Source organism: Pipra filicauda, unplaced genomic scaffold, assembly GCF_003945595.2.
Source record: "Pipra filicauda isolate LSUMZ 115617 unplaced genomic scaffold, ASM394559v2 scaffold108_size2327098_pilon, whole genome shotgun sequence".
Taxonomy (NCBI): domain Eukaryota; kingdom Metazoa; phylum Chordata; class Aves; order Passeriformes; family Pipridae; genus Pipra; species Pipra filicauda.
The window spans coordinates 1,568,186-1,587,205 of record NW_024103529.1 but is presented as its reverse complement, the minus strand read 5'-3'; the positions used below and the strand labels follow the sequence as shown (position 1 = coordinate 1,587,205).

General features: G+C 36.2%; 1 protein-coding gene across 4 annotated transcripts in view; it reads right to left on the bottom strand.

Moving 5' to 3' along the window:
- Positions 1-19,020, bottom strand: part of APC (APC regulator of WNT signaling pathway) — a 99,306-nt gene that overhangs the window by 19,753 nt on the left and 60,533 nt on the right. For 3 of the 4 annotated variants that reach the window (XM_039380776.1, XM_027712572.2, XM_027712569.2), the window contains 4 exons: positions 17,605-17,718; positions 12,882-12,965; positions 5,982-6,086; positions 2,182-2,304 (listed from right to left, as the gene is read on the bottom strand). In XM_039380776.1, the coding sequence (XP_039236710.1) occupies positions 2,182-2,304; positions 5,982-6,086; positions 12,882-12,965; positions 17,605-17,718 (426 nt within the window). The remainder of the gene's footprint in view (positions 1-2,181; positions 2,305-5,981; positions 6,087-12,881; positions 12,966-17,604; positions 17,719-19,020) is intronic. The other variant, XM_039380781.1, reaches the window with a different exon arrangement.

Genomic DNA, 19,020 nt, shown 5'->3' with positions numbered 1-19,020 from the left:
TTAAATTTGTCTTTAGAAAACTATGTTCTGTATGAATCACGCATTATTATAAAGATGTTCTTTGGTGAAAAACTATGCTATGTGGTATTAAATACAATTATTCTAGACAAAGGATATGAATTATTACAGAAATTTTTAGTTTACATTATGTTAAAAAAATCTGACATCCACTGTATTTAAAGTTTTCCTTTAAAATACTTCAAACTAACTGATATTTTTTGTTAGGAGACTGACTTGTATATGGACCAGATTATTTACAACAAATGCAACACTAAAGAGTTAAATTAATACTTTTTCGAATCTACAGGGATTAAAAACCAATAAAGCAAAGAAATGCTAATTTAATGTATATAAAATACTGAGCATTTGTCCAAATAAATTAAGCCATGAAAACCCAGCATTACCCATTTAACTTGGAGTAACCAAATTTCTCATTAAAAATAGCAATTTTTGAGTGATTCCCTTGGCTGTCACGTAATATTGTGGTCAAGGCACTATTTAGTTTGTATTCCCACTCTTCAGTAATAGCTTTCAAACAAGAAATGCATTTGATTCTTCTAGTCAACTTTTAGTAGAATAACAGGATGTAGAAAATGATCTTAGATACTACCTAGAAACTCCAAACTCCTAAAGTCAAGATAAACAGGAACATTCAAAGTCAAAGCACAACATAAAGAAACTGTCAAAGGGAATTGTGAAGTTGCAGCGTGTATGTTTCTTTAGAATATACTAATTAAGGAAGAAGTGAGACTTTGGACCATTAGCCTAAGTTTTCTACTAATAACAAGACATTTGCACTAGTTACCCTACCTGTGAATGATTTTATTTGGTATCTTCAGTGACAATTCAAATGTGCCTGAAGATGAGTACATGAGTTATAAAAAAATGAATAGCAGCAGGTAGACTAAGCATATGTATTTCTCTAAACACTATAGGATTGCTGAGGCAACAGAAATCTCAGAATCTGTGGAACTGTATGATCACATGCAAAACACACTGAAATAGGAGCCAATTTTGTGACAGTGTAGCATCCCAATTTGAAGACCCTATCTTCCTGGTCTGGGAAAAATCAAATATAGCATTAAAACAAACTGCTTTGATTCTTAAAGGAGAGTGAATTTAATCTGCTTAATGCAACTATCTTGGCAGATATTTCAACCGACAGCTGCAATGCAGTGTTAATTGCATTTGGAAGGTAAAGTTTTTGCCCAAGAATAAAGCTGAAGAAGCCACGAACATCAGGCTTCCAGGTTGCAACAAACACATTATAGGAAAAACTAAAATCTGTTTGTCCATCTCTGTATACACACACTGCCTACAGACTCATCTTTCTGCATCTGTAAAAACATTCTTCTATTTAGAATCTCAACCACTTTCCCTCAGACATTAATATTAAACATTCCCTACCCCACAGCACACTCTGTTCAACCCATTTCTTTGCCTGTATCCTTCCACACTGAATCCCCCTCCCTGCCTTCAATGCTTTCCCACTGTTTGTAGCTTTGGGGAGTCCTAGAGTCTGCAGTGAAAATACTCGCAGACAGACAGATGAGTTGATATCACCTCCATTTGGGACATGCAGGACTAAAATCACAACATTATAATGCTTTTTTTAAGGTCCAAAGTAATTAATACTATGTCAAGCTAATAGGTCTGGCTTCCTAGAAGACTGGGCTCAGCACACCATCCATAGTATCCACACTGCTGCTGATTCCAGAGGCAGTATGAGATCTAGTCGTTCATGAATTTGTCTTTTTCTTCCCCTCATATACTTCTGACTGCAGTCTTTTGTGGACAGACACTGTGAAGAGCTTACGTAATTCTTTTTTGTCCATTTTATTTCTCAGCAACTGCATTTTTTTTGTGGATTTTTATTCTGCAAAAGTATTTGAAGAAGTGCTCTGAAAAAGGTTAATTTTCATCACTGATTATAAATCAACATCACAAGCTTTTTAGATATTCCAGTAACTTCTAGGAATCATTTGTTCCTTACTGTAACAGCTCTTAACTGATCATCAGCAAGTTAAAAAAAAAATAAAATTCTGTGCATATATTTGAAAAGTATCCTACAATTTTAACTTAATAAAATTACTATGTATGTATAGCTCGTTCAGGTTAATATTAGTACTACTAGCAGAAACAATGAGGTTATTGTATTAGTAAAAATGTAGCATTAACGACCTGTGGTTTGTAATCTTCGGTTACCTTGGTACCCAGATGACTTGTCAGTCTGCGAGGAACAGAATAGTTACTACTAGAGCTCATAACACTGGCTGTCTCGTGGTCCATTCGAGCAGCAGAACCCTACAAATTCAAACAACAACTCAGTATAAAATGAAGTCTGAGTGAAAAAACAACCGCCTAATTCAGTTTCAGCACTGGATGAATTGTACTGACAGTAATGAAACGTCAACTTCTGTTGAGTTGGGTCCTCTCTGTCCCAACATAACTTAAGAAGTCACTGTTAAATCTGTTTTTATTAACCACTTTTCCTGAGAGTTAGCCTCAATAGAATTGTACTTTTAATGGAACTGATTTATAATTACTATTTTCACCATGTGTGAGGAGTGGACTTTGCAACAAACCTGAATAATAATTTTTAGAGAGTGAAAAAAACCAGCCTCAATTTTTATGTCTTATTATGTAGTGGAATAGGTCTTTACTTTTTCAGAACAAAACCGGATATGCAAGAACTGTCTAGTACCAAGAGAATCATCTGGACAAGGAGTGACCCTGTTTGAATTTGTCAATATCAAAAGCAAATTGTGAGTGGTTGAGTAATTTTTTAATGAAAAACTATAAAATAATGCTGACACTACTTGATGACACTGTCCTAGAAATTATTGTAAACAGTTTGCTCCTACCTGTATTAGCAAGACTCATGTATCAGCATCTTCGTCCCCTTTTAATATGTTTTGTGTATTTGCATTTTTCCTTTTCCCACCATCTTTTCCCACTGATTATCTTTATTTTTCTTTTATTTGCTGTTGTTTTATTTCCTTCTCTTTCTCTGCTTCCTGTCTCTGAAGTTTCCCTTGCTATGTCACTCCCTTCTCATTTGCTTTGGGGAATTCAGAAACATATTTGTTTAGGGAACACTTTTAGTATTTAGCATCAGAACAGTGTTTTACTCAGGTAGTCACCAGTCTTTCTTTGATCCTCTAAAAAAGTTAAGATCTGTTCATGAAATTATTGCCCTTATTTGCAAAACAACATTTTCAAACTATATGGACCTATGAATATTACTTTTTTTCAAAAAAACCCCACAAAAACACAGAAGAAAACTTCATGGAAGACACTTTGAAATAATTTCTGTGATTTCTATGCACACCATAAAGAAGAATATTCCCTTCTGAGTATTAGCTGTTCATACCGTTCAACATCTTAAATGTGAAGTTGAAAGAGACTATAAATAAAAGGTAGGAATAACTTAATGCAGTGTTTGTATAGACAGAAAAGAATCTAGTTATAGCGGAGTATGAAAACACATATTATTATACTCATTTAACTCTCCCATTTGAATGCAGAAGATTTGATGCAGGTTCCAGTAGTATTATGCTACATAAGTATAACTGGAATGATTTAAATTCACACAATTTATTCCAATATATATTTCCTATGTAAACAAGCCTTTATTTTCTCTGTTGACTGTACGAAAAAATCTGAAAGCTTAGAATGAAAATCACATTGGATTTTCTCAATTATTCACTTAAATAACGTGCAGTGCTAAGAATATGGGAATGAATTCCCAGATTTTTACACAGAGCAAGCCCTTTGTATCACTTGACCTCAAACTACATTCAGAGGATTACAGGTTCAAAATAAATGTACATGCCAGAATTCTCCATTATTAAGCTTAGCATGATCCAAGATCGTAAAAATGACATAGGTTTGGAGCACTACCTCCTAAAATGCACCATGGTGTAGACAGAAATAGCCTAATTATTCTATAGTTTCCCTCAAACTGTATCAACTTCAATTCAGATAACTAATTCTTTCAGAGCCATCATGCATCCTTGCTACTCAGAGGAGGATGCCGGGATGCCCAGTGAAGTGTAACTGCATTTCGTATTGGCGCCTAAAAACTAATGTGAAAGAACTAATGGAAGGTGTGGCCACTCATGTAAGAAAATGGGAAATAACAAGGAAATGTTGCGTGGACCTTTCCTGTGTAGACCCTTCTCTTTCAAAATCTTCTCCTCTCTACTTCATCTTGTTTTCTCCTTTTATACTTTTCGGTCTTTAACTCATCTACCCTGTCAATTTGGCAGTTTTACCTGGTTTGTGACATATTTTCTTAACAAGATGGACAACTGGAATCAATTCCTTTATGAATCTTGCAAAACAAAGTTTTGAAAATAATTTTACTTAGGCATGAGGGTAATGAGTATAACGGAAAAGAGAAGACAGCTGAAAGATGGTGCAGAAAAGGATACACCTGAATTCTGAAAAATCCTGGATTCAATTGGCAGTGTTTCAATTAACAGTGACTGCCAGTTAGAACAAAACGATTTGGTTGAAACTTTTTTTTTCACTCCATTGAATACTGATTGCTCAAAGTATACTGAGCTGTTTATCAGAAATAAATGTTACACCCAATCCATTAAACCTTTCTCTGTCTGGACTTGCACTGAAAGCAAGTAATCCCCAGATGGCTGTTTTAACACAGATAGAGTGTCCTGGCTCTATCCACCTCCAGGAGGAAGGAACATGCATGTTTTACACATTTTTATAAGGCAAAAGTCAAAATTTTACAAATCCTCAACGTAAGGCCTCAAGTGAAGTATGAATGAATCTTCCACTTGCATAAGTCTGCCAAGATACGACAATTCCTTCTTCCTTCCTTCTCTGTAAAATACATTGTCCAGAAATACTCCTAATTCATCCTCTGAATATGGATGGTGCACCAACAGTGCATCAATTATTTAAATACATTGTGCTTTCAGCCCCAAAGCAGCACTGAACTCTTTTCTTCCCAAACAATAAAGCTGTCATAAGAATTAAGAGTCAGAGCCTCAATCACATATGGATGATAGAATTTAATTCCAAATGGTGATCAAATGTATTTCAAAAGCAAAATCACAGGCTGTGCTTACTGTTCAATGAAGTGAAATATTCTAGCCAAACAACAGTTCTGATAAATTTTCTTTACAAGATACTTTCAGAAATATTTACATAATTCCACTTCCTTAGATTAGCAAAAATATTTTACATATGAATTCAGCTATTAAGTCTATATTGTGAAGTTTTAAGAACCCAAATTACTAGTGGGAATGTCTCAGCTACAGTTGAAAATCATGAGGGGAATGACCATGGTAAATAAATAAAAGTATTTTTAGCCAAAGAAAGAAGTCATAAATATTGATAAATATTGTTTTTAAAAGACAAGAATTTAATGTACACCTCAAAATATTCCACTAATGTATTTCTCTAATAAAAGAAAAGCAATGAAAGATTATTTAGAAGCATTTAAATAACCTGCAGCCTATTTCCAGGAGATTATCTCATTGATACTATGGTTTCAAAGCTTTAGATAAAACAATATTAAAGAAACATTAATGATAAACCTGCCATTTGGTTCTTCTCTTTTTAAAAATCACTGATATTTCAGTGGTAATTTCTAAAGTGAAAATTTAAACAATTTTCCATAATTAAATCACACTTTCAATATTAAAATTCACCTACAATAAAATACATTCTCCATAGCCATTCCTGTTATCTCCTTCAAAGCATTAGGCTCATTAATCATTTAAACAAAGGAAAAACACTCCCCGCATTATTGAATATTTATACTTTACCTTATTAAAAAATTTCCTTCCAGTAAATACAAGAAATTTCCCACACAGAGATGGAAAAAAGGAAAATATACATATTTTTTAAAGGAGTAGGCATGCAAACACAGTAAGGTAATTCCAACACATTAAGCAACATACACCTCAAATATTTAATTACATTAAAACCACACAAAATACTCTATTTACCTGACCAGTATTGCTAGCTGCTGCGTTGATTTCTGCTGCTCCTTGACCTTCATTCTGTCTCTCCGTATCATGGGAACCTGCATCGTGCTTGCTTTGAGGTGCTCTCTGCAGATACAAGAGTTTAGGAAATTACATACTGAAATGAAGTGCACTTTATCATTCAAAGCTTTCTGGCCTGTGAAAGCATCTCTCCTACACTCTCACAAAGCCATCCAAAAGCACTTTGCATTTCACAAGCCTGAGCCTCAAAAATTAACAGCGGAGCCTGAGCGTCTTTGAAAGGCTGCAAGATGAAAGTGGAGCCCGTCCTCTGAGGATTACAGCCCTGCAAGACAAAGGATTCGCTGTGACACACAGGAACACCATTTTCCACCAGCTGTGCTCACATCCCTATCGGAAATGTAACAGAATTGGAGCAAACAACTGTCTGCTCTGCTCTGCCACATGATCCCCGCATTTACTGGGGACTACGGCAGCACAGTTCAATTAAGCTTCGCATTCTAAGACAAGTAATTTCTGCTTGAACAGAAGGATATCTGTACTGTAAGAATCCTTCTAAATGTCAAGGACAAATAGTGCAGGAATTACCACTGTGACAGAAATAAAATTTATATAGCCTGATACTGATCCATCTAATATTCTGTCAAAATAAATTTAACTGACGTGGTAAGCTGGTACAGACAGGTTTCAGTTCCTTCAGGAAACTGGAGTTTTACACATCTACATGAAAATTAACCTGGGTTTCCCTGCTACTGACAAGGATCATGAGATCAAAAGAGAAAATCAGGCCTTTAAATACAGTTTCCTAATGAAGTAAACAGAATGTGGCCCTTAGTGCCATGGTCTAGTAACCATGGGTTGGACTTGATCTCAGAGGTCTTTTCCAACTCAGTTGATTCTATGATTCTATGAATAATTGAGCACTTATAAAGTATGTGAAGTATCCAACATTATCTATTAATGTGTTTAAAACATTTCAGATTTTCAGAAAGACATGAATGTCCATGGAACTGGTTGAAGACTGAAACTTAAAGCAGGATTATTTTTCAAGTATTTTTCAAGTATTGCCAAATCTCATTTTATAGACTAAGAGGCTATTACCTTAACAGACAAAACAATCTCAAATAACTTGTTTAGCTACACTTGGTATATTACATGAAGTTTCTATGTGACTCTGCAATGGTCTTTAGCAGAACAGCCTATAGAGCTTTGTCTGCCTTACCTCGATTAGAGGATATTTGTCTTTGACTTTTAGCAGAAACAACTGCTTGCTCTTCAAGGTACATACACTGAAACATCTTTAGTTACCCAGTGATCAAACTCATACAGTATCACTGGCATAAATAACTCTGCTTTGTTTCTATAGAGTCTCAAACCCAGAAAATATGTAATGTTGAACAGAACTTCAGAAACCAGTAATTAACTATAATACATGTGAAGCGATAACTTAAAAATTAAATCTATACAGTTTAACTCAAGGAATAAGGTAGGTCAAAGAACACAATAATATTACACGAAGTAACGAGAAAATTGGAAAAAATTATGGGTAGAACATTTCTTAACATTACATGTTCAGTTATGGAAAACAAGTAACCCCCAATAAGCTACTATTCTTTTAACTCTGATCTGTAATTTTAAAGGTCACCATCCCTGTCACTGTGTAAGAAATGATACTGCTACTGGTGCTCATATAGTAACTACAGAACTTTTGATTCCCAGTACTAGAGGGGAGGCCCCAGCCAAGATCAGGCCTTGCTGTACTATGTGCTGAATACAATACAATACAGGCTGAATCCCTGTCTCACAACATTTTCAATCTTGAATAAAGTGTAATTATGAGTTTGACAAAAACTAGATCTAAGCCTCCAGTATAACTCAGGACAGAATTTTCCAGTCATGAGGTGACATTTTCAATCCCATGTAAAAAGCAGTATTAAACATGCCTAGAGGTAAAAAGCTGAATGGTTCATTAGCTGGGCTCTGACCCACTGGGTCACCTGAAGGTGGATACCAGTACTCTTCCAAAAACAACCCTGGGGTTGGGGTAATTTTTTTGGGGTGTTGATGAGGGTATATGTATTAAATAGTTCTGCTGCATCTGCAGCACATACACACAGGTATTTCATTCACTGACAAGAAAAGTTTCTGCTCTCCTTGACATTCTCTTTCTCCTCCTATTCACATACATTTCGTTTATGAATGAGCTGGCTTCCCATTCCCCCCAAGTACTCTCAAAAATACACCATTACAAAAAGTAGTCTACAAAACATGTAAATTAATTTAGAAGGCGATTTTTAGCAGTCACTAGCAGGGTTCTCTAACTTTAAATGCAGTATGTGCTCATGACAAGCACACACATTAAGGTCACATGAGTTAAGAGATGCACTTGAACATGAGATCTGCAAGTTCACATTGAAAGAGTTCTTGCCACTTCAGTTACTGAAGTAACTTAAAGTAGGCTGTTCTCTTCATGCAGACTGGCTCAAAGGAGTTAGTGACAACACAGGTAGCAGAGAGCAGGCTATTCATTGAAAACTGAGTATTTATTATAGATATATTAATATATGTTTAAGTATATATATTTATATGAAAATATTATGTATCCACACATATGGATAATGACAACAGATTTTTGTACAGATCTAGCATTTCCATAAATAAATATTCATCTGATATAGTGCCAATTAGTGGTTAGAAAGATAGTATAACCATCGTCAAGTTTGTCACCTTTTCACAGTACCTTTCAACATTGAACACAGGACATGTGGATGAAAATATAGAACCTACCAACCACACCAGCAAAGATCCAGAGCATGTACAGAGCAGCAGGCTCTGTAACCTCTACATGAGGCATAGCAGGTGGAGAATGGCACATGGGTCCCTGGGTAAAACAGCACCACCTGTTTCAAGCTTGACTTTTGAGAAGGCATAAGCTGGGTTTATAACCCCCGCTATTTCTGAAGGCTGGCATCACACCACCAAGTCAGTTTAACAGATTACATTTGTTTGCTCTTGCAGCAAAATGGTGGGAGACTGCACGTGAATATATTGCGTACTATAGGAATAAGGAGCTGCTCTCTCTCTCTTGTTTGCCACGATTTTCTGAATATTTATGAAGTCAACAATAACTATCACTTGTCAGTTATTAACTTCCATGTATTTACTAGTAGAAAATTTATAACCTCTAGCTAATTATGACATTTGCAAGCACAGTAGGCCTTGATTATTTTTGCTAAGAAAACCGATTATAAATAATTTTACCTAATACTTTGTCAACATGAGTTGCCAAAGCGGTCCATAGTACATTCAGTAGGTCAGAAGACCACTTTAGGCATAAACCACTGGTTTTTTTCCCCCCAATATTCAACTACCCTTTTATTTTTCTGTGTGTTGAAAACTACAGATACCCTATTATTTTCTAGATACCAGAAAATGCTTATTTTGCCATTACTTCATATTAAACACAATATACATACATGTGTTAAGTAACATATATAAGAAAAAGAACAATGCAACAAGCAAAATTAAGAATGCATATATTTCAAATATTTTGCTACAGTTGAGTCAAAGAAAAAATAATCCGAGTCAAATCCTTGAAAACACTCCTGTCCGTCACAGTTTAGAGCTTGCTAGGCATAATCTTCATGAAAAATAAAGTCTTTACATTTTATCTACAGCAACACTGCCCAAGGGAAATACTTCACATATTTCAAATGATAGATATTATGAAAGAAAGGCCTGTACCACCATAAGAAAGTGAAACTCCCACACTGAACACTTGCCAAGAATTTGCTTTTTTCTTTTAAATAATTTCAATTTGTATCTAACAGCCCAAAATTCTCTTTGGACAGGCTTAACTCTACAGTGAATTTCAAACCTTATTATGAAAATCTTGCAAAATATTTAATAGAAGTTTCATGAAATTTGAAGGTACCATCACTTGCATGTAAATTACTTCAATCTTTTCTAGAATCATTCACAAGACTTGGCAGTTTGCCAAACCTTAAAAATGCACTAAAATATATGCCAGAATTTTCTCTGCTAATCGATTTCCAAAAGCTATTTTTATGTTACAGTGTTGTATTTGGTCTTATTCTTCAGGATACACTGCCCCTGGATTCCACAGTGAATGACATCACCACACGGCCAACTGTATCAGCAGACAGGCTGTGATATTTGTTATTGCTGTTACCAGATCTTTATAAGAAGCACATTCAATTTGGGTATCACTGTATTGGGCACAGTATAAAAGTACAGTAAATGTCTCACATTTGTATTTTTCAGTTACATGGACTCTGCAGTTTGAGTGCTACTACCTTCCTCCTCGCCACCAGAACATTTCAGAATTAGATCCAGATTAGAGCTGCAAGAGATGCTCATCACTTGGAAATTATTAAAGCACTCTATAAAGTACTAGCGTGCATGTAGTGACTGCCTCCTTTACCACTAGTACTCTGGTAATTCTGTCCTAAAATATCTAACTATTCAACCAGACATCCCAACATTTTACAGGTAAGACACACCATAACAAAATTTCAGTATATCAGAACTTCAGTGTATGTGGCAGCCAAATAATTTGGTGAAAAGAGTGAAAAACTAAGACAAACCCTTTTTTTTTGTAGTCATATCTCAATGCTGGTTGAGCTCCTGACCTTAAGTAAGTTTAAAATACTGAGTTTTTTTAAATCAGAATAAGAAATAAACGCTCTGGGGACAGGAGCTATTTGACTACATGAGACAAAAGTATCTGTTGAGAGGCTGACCAGCCAGGTAGGGAGAGCTTTACACTGGAAATGACAAGGGCCAGAGTGATTCCTCAACAAAATATTGACAAGTTGGAAGGGTAGGGCAGGCAAGGCAAGGGCCCTGGCTGATGGGAACACAAGGGCAATCCACATGATTGAAATAAGAGCAACGTCCTTGAGCACAGGCACATAAGGAACAAGGTGCAGCAGAACAGCCTTGGGAAAGCTCTCAACCTGGGTTGGAGAATTCGCATGGCTGGGTGTCTGTCTCTGTGTGTGAGCAGACAGGAGGAGTTAACGTGAACGCAGTCATGGGGCTGTACCCTCACTGGGATCACAGAGATGTGGTAGAATAGCTCCTATGACTAAGACTGCAACTGAGAAATACAGGTCTCTTCTCCCCTCTAAAAAATGATAGGATAAGAGGAAACAGCCTCAAGTTGCAGCAGGGCAGGTTTAGATTGCATATGGGGGAAAATTTCTTCACCAAAAGGGTTGAACAGACTTCCCAGGAAGAGGTGGGGTGACTGCGCCTGGAGATATTAAAAAGATGTGCAGATGTGGCACTTGAGGGCATGGTTTAGTGGTGGACTTGGCAGTGTCAGGTTAATGGTTGAACTCAATGATCTTAAAGATCTTTTCCAACCTCAATAACTCTGTGGTCCTAAGTGAGGCAGGGAAGTTTTCCTTTATGCAAGACAGCAGCTACAGTGCATGGTGCTCTGCCTGGTGCAGTGCCTGCTCTGCCTGAGTCAGTCAAGAGCTTATGGGTGAAGATTAGCAGGCAGACCAACATGGGAGCTGTGGAGGACATCTTCTAAAGACCTCCTTATCTGGAGAAAGAAACAGAGAGAACTTTTCCAAGAAACTATAAGAAGCTTCGTGTGTAGAGGCCCTGGCCTCACAGGACCTCTTCAAGTCTGCTGGAGGGATAATAGCAGGATGAAACATTCCAGGAGATCTCCTGACTTCTCTGATGTCAATTTCCGGACACAAGTGATCCAAGGGTCAAGAAGGAGAGGCCCTGTGCTGGCTTTGATACTTAAAAACAAAGAACTTGCTGAGGACATGAAAGTTAGAAATAGCCTTGGCTGCAGTGACAATGAGATGGAAGAGTTCAGGATCCTAAGAGGACGGGAAAGGGCAAAAACCAGGACCACAGACCCCACCCCCACTGGAGAACAGGTGATTTCAATCAAAAGCTTAAGGGATTGGAGCAGTTCTCATATGCAGAGAGGCTGAGAGAACTGGGACTGTTCAGCCTGGAGAAAAGAAGGCTCAGGGAGATCTCAAGGTGTATAAACACCTGGATTGACTCATATGTAAAAAGACCAGGTAACTTTAATTTCACACACTACTGTCTGATTCACCTGATGCACCTATAAAAACAGTTTTTCCCCCAGATCCTGGAACAATGAAACCAGTATTTTTCAAAATGGAAAAATATACATCCGTTACTAATCCAAATGCTGCTTTGAGCTTTCACTGTAGTTATTTTGGGTGAAGACAAACCATAAAATATTCACATCCAACACACTCTATATTTAATTTACCAATACAACAAATGGAGCTGACATTCTAAGTGAATTTCCACTACGAGAGCAGTTTTTCCTAATGGCAATTACTAACATGGGCTCTGTAATTTACAAGAAACATCCTGTATTTCTTAATATATAACCCAGTACTTAAACACTAAAAATAAACCAGGCTTCTATAATGAGGTCTGATAGAAGCTGTATCAATCCTCTTTTTAAACTTATCTCCTTCAAAAGACAAGCACATCATGAAGGTGCTTATCAGAGATTCATATTTAGAAAGGCATGTACAACTGATGGTTGTAATTATTTGCTAAAACCAAAACACAGCCTTTATAATACACTGCATGTTAACCTTTTTATTGAAATGTCAAGTTAAACTTCTGATATATCATTATTGATTAAAGCTCCACAGTAGCTTTAAGACCAATCCAAGTATTCCACCCTCAGGTCACTGGAAAGAGAGCAAGTAACACATTAAGAATACTGACTAGTTGATTAATTGTGACATCAATTGCTGGTGGAAATAATCCTGACTAGCACTTCATTCAAATAATTTGGGTTTTTAAAAGAAAAAGATACATACCACAATCAAAAAGGGCAAGTAATTGCTCACTAACCTCTGCTTCAGCTGCTTGTGATTGCAGGAGCTGTCGTATGCGAAGAATGTCCTTTTCTATTTGTTGAATTCTCGCCACCCTTGCCTGAAACGAATGGATTTTCATGTTTGATTTTGTTCAAAACCTCCTTTTCCTTACTGTACTTAGTGACACTGTGAAGAGTTCCTTGCAAATAACGCTGACTACAAAACAAACCTACTTCAGCTGGTACATGCAGTAGGTACTACATGTAGTAGGTACTACATGCAGTAATTCAAGTGTGCTTCCTAACAGAAGACAGACGTGACTGCAAGCATCTAAAACATAGTGAGTAGTCGAGATTTTAATAAAATTGATACCATTTGGACGTAATAGGTTGCCACATGACACATTCAGGTATAAACAAATGCTCCCATTATCTTTCACAATATTCCTCCTTCTGAAACTGACATTTTATGCAGACCTTTGGTGAATTTTTCCACTCTCAAATATTAGAGTTCTACTTGCCTTACAAAGATTTGAGAGAGATTTGTACTTGCAGAGTGTCTTGAAAGTATGAGACCCTGACTGATTTCTATTATATTCAGGTACTATAATGATTTGGGAGTTTTGCTTATGCTCAGCCTCTGAAATTTTCTGCTTCTACAAATCTCAAAAACCTACGTACTGCTTCTTTGGTTTATCTGGGATTTTACAGACATCTCTAAATCAGTCTTTTACAGCCATATTGCTACTCATTTCCCACTGCAACCATTCTGTAGTTAGTAAAGAGAATGTTAAAAACCCCCAAAATGTTACAGGATCCATGTACTTCACACCAGTTGTACAGTGAAGCACAGGATGCCTTGTGATTCTGTGAAATGATAACTGTGAAAAGTTATATATTTCTGCATAAATCTAATAATTTATTGACATTATTTGACATAGAATGTGGACAGAACACCAAACTGATTAAACAGTATTTTTTGTGTGATGGATAGATTAATGAAGTGGATACCTAGTTGAAAGAAAAATTCTGATTCTTTTACTCGATTAACATTTACAATGCTACACTAAAAAAAACAATCTAGTGGACACTGCAAGAATCAGTATTATCACCAATCTTTTTAACACATTTATAATCTAAAACTGGAAGCAAGATGAACTTTTAACTAATGCCAAAAGATACACAGGGAATAGAATCACAATATTATCTGGAAAATTTAGAATTATAGAAGAAAATATACCCACAAAATAGAACAAATTACTGAAACATACATCAGAAGCAGCTATGGGAAGAGCATCATAAGCATCAATGTTTAGTTGAGATGCAAAGCTACAAACATTTGAGTATAGATTCGATTTGATTTTGTAAAGCAAAGTATCAGAACACACATAGAAGCTTCAGCATAGAGGTAAACAGATAATTCATCCCACCCTTTGCATTTAAGTATTAGAAAGATAGTAAAAATGTATTTTTGGGAATAACTATGCATGACTGACAAAGTGTGTCTCTCACTGTCCTTAAGAATTACCTCTATTTTACAGAACCACAGAACAGCCTGAACTGGAAGGGACCTTGGAAGCTCATCTATCCCAAGCTCCCTCACATGGGCAAGAACATCTTCAAGATTTCTGAAAGTCCTGTCTGGTCTGACCTTGAACATTTTCAGGGATGGGGTATCTACTGCCTCTTGGCAGCCTCTCCCAGTGTTTCACCACCCTCACTGTAAAACATTTGTACGTAATCTAAATCTACACTCTACTAATTTAAAACCATTAACTCTTGTCCTGTAACAACTATTCCCTGCTAAAGTTTTTTATAGATCCCCTTTAAATACTCAAAAGCCACACATTTTCCCCAGATTTCCTATAAATTGAGTTTCTTTCAGTGTAACCAGCAATTTATCCCATAAAGGGCATCAAGAGAATCTGAGTATATATACACACCCAAGCACAGGGAAGTTTTGTGCAGCTGAAAACAATTAAATATTGCACGATTTGCCAAGTATCACTGACTAAGTTGCCCAGAGGGACAGAAATTCAGCCCATCCTTTCCAATTTTAGTCCAGGATTTAAACATCAGGCAATTCCTCTTTCTGCCAATTCATCATTTGTATTACATGGAAACTAGAGAATTCCACTATCCAGGAGCATATTTAGTACCAAACACCACAGAAGCAGAAAAAAGAATGCATTTTCTTCCACAAAGGGGTACAGCTTAATGGTAAATAGGCAAAAATCTGAGATACACAATAGAACAGGCACCAGGAATGTGTTTAATTTTATAACCTATTTAAGAAACATCACTTTTGATTTCTGTTTGTTCATAGAATATTCTCATTCATTTTTATACTTACTTGTAACCTTTATTAACATAAAATTGTTGGATAAAATAACTTAATATTTGAAGTTACAGTTACTTGGCTTTCACTGCTCCAGTAAGGCTTCTAACAAAAAGAAATAAAACTCCTCCACATTCAAAGTGATGAAAAAATAGTCACTTTATTGAAAGTAAAAATAAGCAGTAACATTTTGTTTTAAAATGTTGTTTGGTTTTTTGTTTGTTTGTTTTCAAAAATAAAGATAAATAATAGACAAAATTATTAATAGCTTGGCCTACATTTACATATGTATTTATTTATGTATGTATTTTCATCTGTGCAAGACTCTAGGATCCAAACTTTCTTCTAACTTCAGTGGTCTGCTGTTTCAGCAAACTTCAAGGGATCCTGGGATTAATTCTTATAAGAATGATAATTTCTTGTGAGATTTTAAGGAACACTTAAACTAAAAAAAAAATAGATCCTTCTTGTTCTGGCAAGAAGGAAAAATAAATTCTATTTGAACACGAATTCAGTTTTAGAATTGAAGTATTTTTTAATATATCTTACACAAATTAAGTTTGCTTTTACTTAATACTAAGCATACAGGCTACAACATTTGAACAGAGCAGAAAGGAAGTGGGAAAACTACAAAGTTGAATATACTTGCCAAATAATTTTTTTTTTCATTTTTGCACATTTAAACATGACAGTGAAATAATGCAGAAATTGCTTTTATGTATTTGTACACCCATGAGCTTCTACACATTTCCGGCACTGGTCCTTGGGAGAATGGAACCAAGGGGAATTACCAGTTCAGTTCACAAGAAGCATATGAGAAGCAGTTACTTCCCATTTTATAATCTTTATATAATCACACTAGGTACTGTAATTTCTCTAAGTATGGAAGTGTTACACATACGTATATATAGAGAGAGGGTGAAACAGCTGTGACAAACACCTTGAAAAGCATTAATTCAGAAACCTATAAAATATTTCAACATCTTGGCAGCATTTTGCCCCCACAAAACTAAAAAAAAACTGACTACCAAACAAGCAGGGAAGAAATAAATTCAGGGACAGCTTAATTACTTTCATAGTGATATACCTACAGTCATGTTGTGACTCTGTATAATTTCTTTTTATCTCTGCCTGAGTGCATCTAGAATTTTGCCAGCAGCCTAGCCTACCTATTTAGCTTAATTCACCTTTGTCTGGTTTAAGCTTGTTGGCAGCTAGAGAACTTTCCTGGAAGTTCTACTGTGAATGCCCTAACACCTTCTGCAGGACCTTCACTCAAGACAGGCTGACACAGCTGAACTCATGCAGAGCATGACCACTGCTGATAAACCTGGATAACACAGCCTTGCAGCTCCCAGATAGGGCCAGCTACCACCCAGACAGATTAAACTTGTGTCTGTCTGAGCACATCTATACAGACAAATCCCTGCACAGCCTTTGCATACATAACTGACGACTGCAGGGTATCTGCTCCGCTAAATACTTATAACCAAATGCACTTTCTATAAAGTTCTACTAGATGACTCACTTTTAAATTTAAAGCAGCTGTTCTGATACCAACAAAACTAAACGCAAAAATAAAATAGAAATTTTTCTCATGTAGCAGAATTTTGTGTTGAGTAAACCTTGTGCAAAAAGTAAAGAGACTATTTTTATTGAAAATATTTATTTTTGTAACATTCACCAAAAAAAACCCCAAAAAACCTTACCAAGATGGTAATTTAACACCTCTGGAAATAAACAGCAATAAATAATTCAAACTGTTGCTCTGCTACTGTGGGGGAATAGTTTTTATAACCAGCAAGCAACTGATTATTTAATTTATGGGTTGCACACAATTACATTCTGATTTATGCTTCCAGATGAGTGTGTCACATGTTTAAGACATGTACGTTGTCCTCATCATGAATGCAAAACAACTCCTGGTGAGAGCAAACAACTTCCAGACATGTATGTGGATTACATTTTACATGAATACCTTATTTTCAAAGAATATGCCCTGATATGAGGTTTGTGGTTAAGGAAACCTAGGAACAGTAGCTCAATTTTCTTCTGAACTTAAAAACATGAAAAAAACACAGAACAACATGATGCAAAATGAGCAGTTGCAAACACATGGACTTTTATGAAGCTAAAATGGTAATAAATTATTAGCAGAAAATAATTAAAAATATTTTCTTTTGAAGAAATTGTCCCCATCTGCTGAATCAAAAGGCTTTTTCAAAACAGGGCAATGAGACTACTTTTTGCTGAACAGTTATTTCCCATGATCTGATTCCTCTTTTTTATTTGAATGGCCAACTAAATGCAATAAGGTATCACTGTGTTTACATACAATTTAAAGATACATCTACCAATAATACAATAAAAATGCAGGAAAACATTTTCTCTTCCTTTTAATAGTGAAAGACAAACTATACCTGTGCTCGCTTCTCCATGTCCTGACAGGTACCCAGTTGTTCTTCCATTGCAGCTCTAATTTGTCTTGCCTCATATTCCAGCTGCCTTCTGGTCATATCTGTTTGCAAGGAGAACTGAAACCAAAGTACAGAGAAGGCATTTTAGTCAATAACATTTATGTAAACAATGTATTTCTCAGAACAAAAGTAGAACAATTATTTTTCCACAACAATCCTCATGAACAAACAAAACATAGTAATAGATTCTTAAAACATGACTGCATTATGAAAAACAAGAACACATGATGTTGTTCCATCAGCAGACCACCTGTGGGTTTTGTCAAATGACTAAATATAACAGGTAAACATAGAGAAAGTATTGTTCATTACAAGTCAAGAACATCTGGCTGTTACCAACGAAATTACTACGTGTGCCATCTGAATGGGTATTTTCAAAAATATTCAGAGGCATCAAACTACTGCTATCTACCCTATTTTTACCTATCCTGTGAGAAAAGCACAAGTGTTAAACCCGGGAGCAACCACACAGCTTCAGAGAAGACCTTCCAGTTGATAAGATTTTTCAAGGCAAAGCACTTCACTGGTTTTGGACAATTACTCAGATTGTAAGTAAATGAGTCTTTAAGAGCCTTCCCAGAAGAGCCCTCTCAGAAGACTTCACCAAGGTCAGTTCAGAGAGTCAAAACAAGACAATCATATGCAAATACCAAATGGGATCCTTTGTTCTGTTGTGGCTGGACTAAGTAGTAATGGATACAGATTACCACAAAAGGTGTTTAGTGTAGATGATAAGTAAGACATTCTCATCACAGGAGTGGCTAAGTGAATTTATTACCTATGAAACTGAGGAGGCAACCTTAAAACCTACAACAGATACTGCTGACAGCGCCTTTGAGAATGGGTTGCATTTCTTCAAAATCCTTTTCAGATCTTCTCCCTTGCTTCTGGTGCTCTGCTAAGCTCAGCCATGATTCAGTGTCACTTCTGCCCACTGACACAAGTGTTTCCAATTGTCTGTTTCCATCTCCAGGAGCCTGTTTATTCATCAAGTATGACTCTCTAAAGATGGGTAACCAGTTCTTCCAAACACTGTATATGTGAAGGAATTCACTGCAAACATAACCAGGTTGCTGCGATCTAACAGGAAAACCTGTATTGTCTAGGAGATCAGACATCTTCATTATCCCAGATAATGGTGACTTGACTATGGAGGTGCCAAGGTAAAAACTTTGAGCAATAATACCTGCGTAGGCTACAGGCATCACTTCACTGATTGGTATGAAATAAGAGCTCTTGTGTACACTGTCTCTTAGGCTAATATTGCTCTCAAAAATAGAAAAATCCACTAAACAACACAACAGATAAAGACCTCTGGGGGGCAGAGTTGAAGAAGAAGTGTACTGACATGTAATTCAT